Source organism: Leucopleurus acutus (genome assembly GCF_964270905.1).
Source record: "Leucopleurus acutus genome assembly, chromosome: 7".
Taxonomy (NCBI): Eukaryota; Metazoa; Chordata; class Mammalia; order Artiodactyla; family Delphinidae; genus Leucopleurus; species Leucopleurus acutus.
The window spans coordinates 50,128,281-50,140,307 of record NC_139150.1 but is presented as its reverse complement, the minus strand read 5'-3'; the positions used below and the strand labels follow the sequence as shown (position 1 = coordinate 50,140,307).

General features: G+C 44.7%; 1 protein-coding gene across 3 annotated transcripts in view; it reads left to right on the top strand.

Moving 5' to 3' along the window:
• The window catches only part of TJP2 (tight junction protein 2), a 132,405-nt gene that overhangs the window by 47,631 nt on the left and 72,747 nt on the right, over positions 1 to 12,027 (top strand). Inside the window, exon 1 of one of the 3 annotated variants that reach the window (XM_082843115.1) lies at positions 311 to 504. The exons of 1 other annotated variant lie outside the window; for it this stretch is intronic. In XM_082843115.1, coding sequence (XP_082699241.1) covers positions 445 to 504 — 60 coding nt within the window. In that variant the 5' untranslated portion in view covers positions 311 to 444. Of the gene's footprint in view, positions 1 to 310; positions 505 to 12,027 lie in introns of those variants that run through there. One more of the 3 variants, XM_082843116.1, reaches the window with a different exon arrangement.

Here is a 12,027-nt window from a genome sequence, read left to right as displayed (position 1 = left end):
GCTGCTCGCAGAGCTCGCCGCGGAGCGAACCATCAGGTCCGCCGGTGGGGGGGTTGGGTGTCGGGGCCGCGGGACGCTCTGTCCTCAGGATCCCCCTGCTGCTGCCGCCCTCCTTCGTCCCCGGCCGGGAGTCGCGCGTGACACGGCCCTCTGCGGGCCCCTCGAGGGTGCGGCGCCGGCGAACCCTCCCCCGGGTCGCGCGGGGGTGGTAGCGGCCCGTTTGAGAGTTTCCCGGGCCAGGCGGCGGGCGCAGAGGCGCTGCCTCGGGCCGGGGGCGGGCCGACGCCGCGACGAGGGGGGAGGGACAAAGGGGTGGGTTCCCGCGGGCCGGCACCTGGCTAAAACCCGGCCGCGGGTCGGAGGACTGACCTGCCGCCCAGAGGAGAAGGAGGAGGTGGAGCCGGGTCCTGGACCTGCGCGACCACGCGGGACCCTCGCCTGAAGATGCCGGTGCGAGGAGATCGCGGGTTTCCACCCCGGCGGGAGATGTCAGGTTGGCTCCAAGTAAGTGCCCTCTTGCGTCCCGCTTGGTTGGGAGAAGGGTCGCGAGGACGGGGCATGGGAGCGCGTGGTGGGCTTCCCAGATGCGCATTAGGTGGCTGGGATTCTCCCATCCGGAGGTGGGGTGGAGGGCAGGGACTAGGTTTCACCGGAAAGGGGTGGTGGCTCGTGGCCTCCAGGGCTCCTGGACCCTTTTCTCTGTTCTCTAAAGTCACTTGGATTTCAGGTTAAGTCGGAAGTAGGGAAGACTGTCTTGAACTCTGTCTTGGATCGGTGCTACTTCGGAGGCATCTCGTTGTTCCTGTTGTGTCGCCTGCCCTATGCCTTTGTGTTTTCCTTCTCGGTTTCAAACCGCACTCTCTACTTGATGCAAAATTACAGGCGTGTGTGCGTGAGACAAACTGACAAGTCTCTGGAGACCAGAATCCTCTCTTTCCCTTTTAATCAGTTGCCTCTGCAATATAAGTAAAAGTTATTTGCAATAGGGAATGGATATGTACTCTGGTATTATCTTACCTGTCACCAGTTCCTTTTCTTTTGTGTCTTCATTTGTAGAGTTTCTGCTTTACACAGTAGTTTATTTTAAGTTATAAATAATCAGGGTTTTGACTGCAGGGTTTTAACATTCTTGAAATGTGGATGAACTTGGGAGGGAATACTCCAGGGCTTAGTAATGGAAAGGAATACAGCCTCCCACCTCTATTTTAGCTTCAGTTCTTAGGCAGCGCTGCTTCCTTGGCAGCTGTCTGGCCTGAGTAATGGTTGTGGTTTCCCTGCAGTTCCCAGCGTAGACTCATCCCATCCTAGAAGTTGCCCTCCCTCCTCCCTCCCTCCCTCCCTCCCTCCCTCCCTCCCTCCCTCCCTCCTCCCTCCCTCCTCCCTCCCTCCCTCCTCCCTCCCTCCCTCCCTCCCTCAGCTAGGGGAATCGCAGCAGAGAAGAGGCCCTTTTCCTTAGATCTCTAGGTGGTCTGAGCTGGGTGCGCTGACAGTCACCTTGGGAGAACAGGTCCACCTGTGTCAGGATTATTCCTAGGAGAGACAGTCTACATGCAAACCTTGGAAGTGGACCATTTTCATTTTAAGTGAGGAGTTACTAGTAGTGATTGCATTTGTGGCAAAGTGCCATTTAATATCTTGCCTGAGAGAATGAAATATGGTTATTCAATAAATTTTCATGAACAACTTCACTTCAGTGTGGGAAATACAAATGTTAAGAGTGTGCCTCTACCACACTGTCTTGTTGGGGAAGAATGCAAATAATTAAGACTCTGATGCATTCCAATTAGAAGCAGGAACAGGATGCTGTAGTTTCCCCCCTCCGGGGAGACTAGAGAAGGAGGGTGCTTTAGTAAGGCAACAGTGGCTTTTGAGGTGTTTCTTGAGCTTTTTCAGAGCTGCTGTCAGAGATTGATGAAAGGAGATTGTTTTCCCCCTGAGTTGCTGCTGCAGCTTTTTCAGGACCACGCAGCTGATAACTTAATGAGCACCCACTTGTGCCGGTCCACTGTGAGCAGGTGGGGTACAAGATAAGCAAGACTCAACTTCTGCTGTCAAGAGTCTGTTCGATCTGAAAAGTTTAGATGTTTTTTAAGACTCTGCAAACTCTCTCTGCTGGGATACCTGCGGCTTACGGAGGGAGTATGCGATACAGATGCACACTCTGCAATGCAGAAATGCAACAAAGTGTGGGTTTGTTCCGTGCACACTCTCTTCAGGGTTTCTTTTTGGGAAGAAAGTTTGCCTTTGAACAGATACCTTACAGGGTAAGCCAGTCTAGAAAACGGGGCTAATAACACGTCTCATAAGACGAGGACTGAGTGAAATGACATAGGGTGCCTGGCTAGTGGATGCTAAGTAGAGAGTAGCTAGTAGTCATCCCTCAGTATCCTGGGATGGGGGGGAGAATGGTTCTGGGACCCCCCTCGGATACCAAAATCCAAGGATGCTCAAAGCCGTTTATATAAAATGGTGTAGTATTTTCCTATAACCTAAGGGCATCCTCCTGTACACTTTAAATCCTCTCTAAGTTACTTACAGTACCGGATACAATGGAAATATTATAGAAATAGTTGTAAATACAATGTAAATGCTGTGTAAATAGTTGCCGGTGTGTGGCAAATTCAAGTTTTGCTTTTTGGAACTTTCTGGAATTTTTTTCCCCCACTGTATATTTTTGATCCACAGTTGGTTGAATCCTTGCATATGGAGGGCCAACTGTAATAAGAACCAAAACAGGTGCTGAAAACTCTTAAGTGCTGGGCTCTGGGTTACTAAGCACAAAAAGGAGGTACCAGGTGTGTTAGGGCAGTTGCTGAGGGAAAGAGCAAGAGATGCGCACACTCTCTTGAAAGGCTTTAAATGCCAGGAAGAGAACTTTAAGAAAAAGAAAAAGTCCCAGAAATCCCTAATGTATTAATGACTTGACTTTTCCTATAAAGAAGTGAACCAGTTTCCCAGTAAACAGGGCTACCCCCCACACCCTACACAGGGAATATTACTCTTTTGGGGGCTCTCATATGCATAAGACCCCAAATTTTTTAGCATCACCCCCTGGGGAATTCCATTTGCAAGGGTTTCTGCCTACATTTGTTTAACTTTTAATCTGATTCTTTGTACATTGACAACAGGTCACAGCCAGACATTGCTCTTATGCTGGAGAAGTGCCTGGGAATTCGAGGGAAATGATAAAATCCCTCCAGTGACTTTTTTTTTTTTTTTTTTTTTTTCCGGTACGTGTGCCTCTCACTGTTGTGGCCTCTCCCGTTGCGGAGCACAGGCTCCGGACGCGCAGGCTCAGTGGCCATGGCTCACTGGCCCAGCCACTCCGCGGCATGTGGGATCCTCCCGGACCGGGGCACGAACCCGTGTCCCCTGCATCGGCAGGCAGACTCCCAACCACTGCACCACCAGGGAATCCCCCTACAGTGACTTTTGAGCTTAGCAAGGTTTTCTCTTCTGAAGGCTTTCTTTTTAGGAGACAGAAAAGTTTTTGAAACTAGGCGGGGCCACTGTAGTCCTGTGTACTGTCATATGTTCCGTAGTTAAAAGTTATGCAGATTTGGCTGGGGTGTGGCATGAGGTGTGGGAGGGGCTGGTGGGGTGAAGATTCAGGAAGGGTTAGTAATCACGCTGAAACTTTCAACATACCTCTACCAAGAATATGAGCCATCCGGGAATTCCTTGCCTAATCCCTAAAACAAATCCCATTGAGGAGCTGTGGCTGCAGATTAGTTTATCGAGGTTGAGAGCTGACACCCTATCAAATGCCTCATTGGTCAGACTCTAAGCAGTAATGGGGGCCAACAAGTGCTGGCTGCAATGGCCTTGGACCAGCCCATCTTGGTATTGAGAGGCATTTTCCATTGAAAATTGGGTGGGTGCGGCAGAATGATTATCCCATGTGTTTTACTGAGTTGTTTCTTCATCCTAAATCCAAGGGGCAGGGTCAGAAACATACAGACAGAAGTCAGATTCAACACCTATTTAGTGGGTTAAAAATTTCGATGTTTTACGTGGACTTTTTTTTTTTAATTTATTCATTTATTTATTTTTGGCTGTGTTGGATCTTTGTTGCTACGCATGGGCTTTCTCTAGTTGTGGTGAGCGGGGGCTATTCTTCACTGGGCTGCATGGACTTCTCATCGCGGTGGCTTCTCTTGTTGCAGAGCACAGGCTCTAGGCGCGTGGACTTCAGTAGTTGTGGTGCGCAGGCTCAGTAGTTGCGGCATGTGGGCTCTAGAGCAGAGGCTCAATAGTTGTGGTGCACGGGCTTACTTGCTTCACGGCATGTGGGATCCTCCCGGACGAGGGCTCGAACCTGTGTCCCCTGCATTGGCTTTTGCAGCTTGATTAGAAAATGCCCTTCTTGGAACTTAGCATCTGACTGCTAGAGCCTGGGCAGGCCTGCATGGGCCTTCCCATGACGGTGACTGTTTCATTCGGGTTTTTTAAGGGGGCTCGCGCCTCCATCATCCAAAGCTGTGTCAGTCTCGATAACCTGTGAACTCAAAAGGGAGACTCAGGACTGTCATATTGAAAAAATGCCTATTAAATTAAACATTTTCTCTGCCTTATTTGCTGCCTTCAAAACAGTGTTGTTTCCAAAGTGTGCTGTGCAGACAGATTTACAGGTGGCACAGGGAGGGACATAGCCCATTCTTTAATTACTGTGCATGACCCTTGTAGTTCAGGACTAAAAAACATAAAGCCGGTCACCAAACTCATTTATTTCATGGATAGATTGCTTAGAATGAGGCAAAAATAAGTATGAAATAAAACGGTGAGTTCGACTTAAGAAAAATAGTAAATTATCAGGATGAGTGGTATGAGAATAAGGCCAAAACTGTGAAGACAGCCCTTGAAATCTGAGATTTGGAAAATACTCTCAAAATACGAGTGTGACGCTTAGGTATGGAGAGCTAGGTGTACCTCAACCACACCTTAAGGAAAGTCGGACACAGAATGGCCCAGAAAAGCCAGGAAAGTTGAATTTGATGGACTTTGTGTCTTAATATGTGCATCTTGCTCTTGTCCACCCAGTTCTCTTTTCTGTTGCTGCAGACAGTGTATTCGTGAAGCTATTTAATGTCTTCCCTAAGTCTCATTCCTTCCTTTGCTTCCCGCAAGCCATTCTGCAATTTTAAGGTCTGTTGGTGTGACATTTGTGGTAGGATAGAGTGAAAAGGGGGAAATGCTTTGGCACTCCTGGGGGACATCACTCTGTTACCAAGCGTATCTCAGTCACCATCCGTCAGCGCCTAAGAATACAGAGACCCAGGCAGCCTCACATGTAATGCATCTAACTCTTTAAAAATGGAGCTTTTATTGGGTCTGCAGAATAGGCTTTAACAAGGATTGTTGTAGGAATTGGAAGTCTTGAGGTAGGAAAAAAGAAACCCTGCCGTGACCTGGAGAAATGAGCAATTGAAGTTCATGTTCATGATAGGTGAATAAAACCACAATAGAAAACACTTTGCTTCAGTCAGCAGAATCCCTAATTGTATGTGTGTGCATACTCTTTATGAGAAGTCCTAGGCTTTCGATTAGTAACTTTAGTCATTTAAAATCACTACAGATATTTGTTTAGTGCCCCTGCCAGATGGTTAAAGTTAAATCAGGTCTTTAACCTTAAAAACATAATGCAGCTTTTCTTAGTCACTTATACACCATTGTGTGTTGCAAACCATAGCAGTATAAATTTCTGTAATAATGAATGTTTATTTTTACTTTCAAACTAAATATTTAGCCTGATTAGAATATTCATAGATTAGAGGTTCTATTTGTGTTTCTCTTTCCCCATCATTGTGTGTGAGTGTTGAGGGGTTGGAGAGTTTGGAGGGTGGCAGGAACGGTAGTAGTGGTGAAAGACCCTTGATAGATCCTTTGAGAGTGAAATATTTGTTGGGTGTTACATAGGAAGCTCTACTGACCCCAGAATTTCAAATTATACCATTAATTATGGCAAAGACTTCATGTCACATCCTTGAATACAAATGTTTACTGAATTTTATCCATATGCATATGTAAACATGGATTTCAGAGTTAATATGATAATTATTATTTGTATTGTAGACTTTACTCAGCCATATGAAATATATACATTATGTTCACAAGAGAAAATGACATCATCTTTGAAAACTAATTATAGTATGCTTCATCTGACACCTGATATAAGCAAGGGACTAAATATATAGCTATATATTTATAGTTAGTGACAAGTCAGAGGCATTTAGAGAGAATATATGTAATACACTGTGGGAGAGAATTATTGGGATAGTTTGCTGGTCGGTAAGAGTTATTAGGCTGTAATTAATAGATAATGATTAGAATCCAGTTGTATCTTTGCCATTGTATGTGTTAGAGAAACCTTTGATAGAGATGAGAGGACACTGCAGATACTCTAGACTTTGTCACTTAGTTGAAGGTGAACCCGGGAAACAATGCATTCTAGTCATCAGTAGGATTTACTTACCTTCTGTTCTAAGACTTGTAGCTTCTTGGAGCTTTGTTCTTCGGAGGAAGAAATAATGTTCCAAGTGTCGCTGTTTGTTTCCATTCGCTGAGAGCCATTTCTTATAAGGGAAGTGTTCCAAGTCCTAGGCTGTGGGGTTCCTTCTCTGCCTCCTCTTGCCTGGAGCACCTGAGAGCCTGGGCGGGGAGAAGGGGTGATGTACCTGTGTGAGGCAAGTAGTCCGTTCTCAATCCTAGGAAGGCTGTTGCCAAACATATCTAGCAAAGCAGAATGAAATTCTTTGAAGGAGTTAGTATTAGCAAAGCTCATCCGGACTTCCCTGGTGGCGCAGTGGTTAAGAATCCACCTGCCAATGCAGGGGACACGGGTTCGAGCCCTGATCCGGGAAGATCCCACATGCCGTGGAGCAACTAGGCCTGTGCGCCGTAACTACTGAGCCTGCACTATAGAGCCCACGAGCCATAACTACTGAAGCCCACGCGTCTAGAGCCCGTGCTCCGCAACAAGAGAAGCCACCGCAATGAGAAGCTCACGCACTGCAATGAAGAGTAGCCCCCGCTCTCCGCAGCTAGAGAAAGCCCGCGCACAGCAACGAAGACCCAACGCAGCCAGAAATAAATAAAAGTAACAATTTAAAAAACCCGATCTTTAAAAAAAACAAAAAACAAAAAACTCGTCATTTCTGCTTTTGAAAAGAATGAATAGTTTAGAAGAAACTTCCTGGTGAGCTCATTTTTAGAAGTCCAGTTTCTCCCTTACCCTTCTTCACTCGGGCTGAATCATTTGCCTCCTGGCCTGTGACAGGTTAGCGTGCACATGCCAGTGTTTATTCGAGCCCTTATCACATCTGCCACATGCCAGTCATTTCCCGTCAGCCGTGAGCCCCTCCCTGGTCTGAGTCATCTTGGTCACCCCAGAAGCTGACAGGGCACCGAGCACATGCACTAAGTGTTGACCTCATTGTACTGACTTGATCAGAAGGCTTGTTGCATAAACTAGTAAGAATTGAAGACATCGAGAACTTAGAAAAGTGGATTCCTGACATTGATGTAGTGAGTGGATGATAGTTTGTCCATAAGAAAAAAAAAGGTGTAGAATTTTATACAGACCCTTTCTTTAGTGGTGTATAAGCTGTTCTACGAATTAGCTTGGTGACTTGAGCTAAGGCGTGTAATTCTAGTTCTCAGTTTCTTTATAGGGAAATGAATAATTATATTTGATCAACTCTGAAGTCTTTTACAGTGCTTAAGATTCTGAGTGTTTGGTATAAAGCCTAGAGAATATTCTAGGTAATTTCTGTTGGTTCATGCCATCTTTAAGTGCTTCCACACTCCTTAAACAACTTGTGTGTGTGTTTTCTTTCTCTCTGTTTTCTCTTTTAAGAAGAGAGCCAATGCATTCTCTCTGCAAAGCAACTTCCAAAGAGTGGCTGTCTTGTTTAGCTCATGAAGTGATGGAAAGATCTATTATTCAGTTGCAGCTTAAATAATGTACCAGCTCAGTGGGTGCTGAATTCTCTTCCTCACTCTGCAGCCCCAAGCCAGCAACTGCAGCCATCTCCCAGGGCTTCCTGAGAATCGTTCTTTCTCCTTTCTCTTTCCCTCCATCCTTCCTAGTAAAAGCTGCATCCTGGGAGCCTCCAGCACCCCTCCTTTCCCCATGGACTCCTCTCCCAGGGACCGCATTGCCTGTAACACGAGCACGGAAGGTAAGGCAGGCCTGCCACTGGGAAGCCTTTCTGATTTGTTCTTCACAAATGCGCTGAAGACGGGCCTCCTGGTGACTGTCGCAAGACCTCATTCACTGTTACTGACTGATGTGAAGTCACTCGCCAGCAGCCATGTTTCAGGGTTACCTCAGGCACATCAAAGTTTTTCTGCCTAAGTTCAGGGAGAGCACTTCACCTGCCTTGGCCCGGTCTGTTTAGTGTCTGGGTGAGTTTTGAGAGGGGAGAGAGATTTGTGGCATCTCAGACACCCATTGAAATTTTCCAGAAATGGAACTGGAAACATTCGTGCTTTTCCTTCTGGCGTTATTGTTAAGTGTCTAAAAACAGTCAGGTGGCGACACATTGCAATGAAGAGGCAACGAGTTCATTTTGAACATCGGTGGCCTTCTTTCTAGCAGAACCTAATTTGGATTTTAATCAAAGGTCTGGGAGAAGTATTTGGTCTGCTTATACTGCCTAAGCGCACAGTTTGCAGATGTCTTTACTCAAGAGTCAGGAAGAGGCAGGAAAGGTAGACTCAATTTACCAAAGAACTGAGGTGAAAAACATTTGCCTGAAACTGAGAAAAATTTTCCTATGGGAAGAGTGGTATCCTGGCTCTGTCCTCCAAAGCCTGCTTACTCACAATGGAGCTTTTCTATATTATTATTTTTAATTTTTAAATTGAAGTATAATTTACAGACAGGAAAATGTACAACTCTCAAGTGGAGAGCTTGATTTTTTTTTATTGTAGTAAAACACAATAAGAGCCACTATTTTAACCATTTTTTTTTCTTTTAACGTCTTTATTGGAGTATAATTGCTTTACAATGGTGTGTTGGTTTCTGCTGTATAACAAAGTGAATCAGCTATACGCGTACGTATATCCCCATCCCCTCCCTCCCAACCTTATTTTAACCATTCTAAGTGTGCCCTCAGTGGCATTTCATTGTGGCAATTAATTGCAGCCACCACCACTATGCAGTTGCAGAGCCAGATGAACTTTTACGTGAATGTATTCACCTGTGTGATTACCACCTAGATCAAAAACTAGAACTTTCCATCACTCCAGAAGGTTCTCTCGTCACTTTTCCGACTGTTCACCACCCCACCCACAAAGGAACCTCTCTTCTGACATCTCTCACCATCCTATAGCCTTGCTTCACCTTGAGAGGATCTGTATAAATGAAATCAGCATTTGGTGTCTGGTTTCTTTCCTCAGAGTAACCTTTGTGTTGTTTTACAATTCAGTACTTTTCTTTTATTGCTGAGTAGTAAATAACTCCGTTTGTATAAATTTACCAGTTTTGTTTATCCATTCTTTTGTTGATGGATATTTGGGTTGTAGTCAGGTTTTTGTTTTGTTTCTATTATGGATGAAGCCGCTATGAAAATCACCTATAGCTTGTTCTGTGGGCTTACGCACCCACTTCTTTTGTGTAAATTCCTAGGAGTAGAATTGCTGGATCATGGGTTGGAGATAGGCTTACCTTTCGCTCTGTGTGTTTAACTTTCATTTTGTGATGTTGAAGTCAGGCAGACCTGGGTGTGAATTCTCTTGTCCTGCCGCCTACTTGCTTGGCCTTAGGCAATTTACTTTTCTCAGGTTCCGTTTTCTCAGCTGTGAAATGGACATTACAGAGCCTCTGGGTCAGGGTTCCGTGAAGAAAACAGACATCATTCTAGCTAGTTCAAGGAGAATGAAACTTAATGGAGAGAATTAGGTGCCTACAGAGCAGAAGGGCCCATTGCTAGTCTGTGATTTGCCCCCTAGAAAGTTAGAAAGCTGCCGCTGCCCTGAGCCAGGACCTCCAAACAACCCTGTTACCGGCTCAGCCTCTGTAGCCCAGAGGAGGCTGAAACGACAGGGAGCTTGGAGGTAGCTGCAAAGCTCAGGTCTGGGAAATCAGTGTTTGCCTATGACTGCTGCTACAGGAAAATGAAAACAAATGGCATCTGCTTCCCTTCATCCTTTTAGATCTTAAATAAATACTTGTACCTCATTGGTACCCTGTTGGCAAAGGGATTGGGGGCTTCTGGTCTCTGGGACTAGGGGAAGCTGAGTGCCAGCAAACAAAAGGCATAGATGCCTCCTGGGGTTGCAGTGGCAATTTAATGGCAGTGGTTATAATTTACTTGTATCATCATTATTACTGAGGACTGCTTTCTATAATTCGTGTTCAGAATTATAGAAATCAGTCCTTTGACTTTATAATCACCTGCTGGAGTGTGGATGCTACCATAAGTCCTACCTGTCACATAAGGTATTGTTTCTCTGAAGGGCCTCAGATTCTCAACTGCTCTGTGATTCTTGGTACTTTTCTATATGAGTAAGCTTGAGAAATTATAGTTTGCTAGCCTACAAGTTAATACAGACTGAGAAGTGACTTGATTCTAAGAGCTGCTGCTTTTACGTATAACTTTATGAAACTTAATGAGTATTTTCTTTTTGAAGTCATTTTGATTTGTTTTTATTTTAATTTTTTAAAAATTTTATTGAGGGCTTCCCTGGTGGCGCAGTGGTTGAGAGTCCGCCTGCCGATGCAGGGTACACGGGTTCGTGCCCCGGTCTGGGAGGGTCCCACATGCCGCAGAGCGGCTGGGCCCGTGAGCCATGGCCGCTGAGCCTGCGCATCCGGAGCCTGTGCTCCGCAATGGGAGAGGCCACAACAGTGAGAGGCCCGCGTACCGCCAAAAAAAAAAAAAAAAAAGTTGATTTACAATGTTGTGTGAGTTTCAGGTGTACAGCAAGGTGATTCTGTTACACATATATATAAATATATATACTCTTTTTAAATATTCTCTTCCTTATAGGTTATTATAAGATAGTGAGTATTCCCTGTGCTATACAGTAGATCCTTGTTGGTTATCTGTTTTATATATAGTAGTGTGTATGTTTTAATCCCAAACTCCTATTATCCCTCCCCTGATTTGTTAGTTTTTAATAAAGTAAAAGGTGATATATAAATCCGGTTTATAGATGGGCTGAAGAGAATGTCCCCTTTTCCTCCCTCTGTCTTCTTTATCTTTTGACAAGTTAAATGGTAAGAGATTCAATCTTTATCCTATTTTGTGCCTCAAATCTCATGCTGACAGCACGTTCTAGTCTACCAAAACATTGGCAATAGTGTCTGTCCTACTTCTACTTATTTGTGAAGTATGAGCCGTAATGTATTGTTCTTGAAACATTTAAAAATATAGCCTCAATTTTGGCAAAATCCTCCCTATAATGATGTCTCATGTGGAAAGAACTGAGTTTTTCTTATTTTAGAATGTCTGTGAATCTTCTCTCTCATTCGAATAATTTTCCCTATGACCCTGACTGATTAGGGACCTTACTATTATTGCTTTCAGGAAAGTAGCTAGAAGCAGACTGGCCAAGCAATTTATTGATTAATATTTTATTTTAGGCTTCTATCTACAGTGCTACTTCTGAAGACTCCTTTCAGAGAAATTTGAAACGATAAGGAAAGCATATATTCTAAGGGCCAAGATAAGCATGAACAGTAACTTCATTTCAGCCACTTAGCAGTTAGAGTGAGCTGGTTCTGTGCGAAGCTTGCTTAAATTTGAATGTGCTAGAAATATATTGACAGAATCTCCTGTTTTATCTCTTTTTCGCCAGATTTACCCAGTCGGCCAGGACTAACAATGGATGTCCAAACAGTTTACAGTGGCTAATACAATGCACAAAGGTTTTCTTTGTTTGGAGAGTGGAAAATAGAGCTGAAGGGGAGCTTCTTAAGGGCACTGACCTAATTCACTCCTTCAACAAAAATGATTGGTTATAAACATGTAGGTATTTCTGATCCAGGTGCCTATAAATATTTCAGCTAGTAGTGTTACA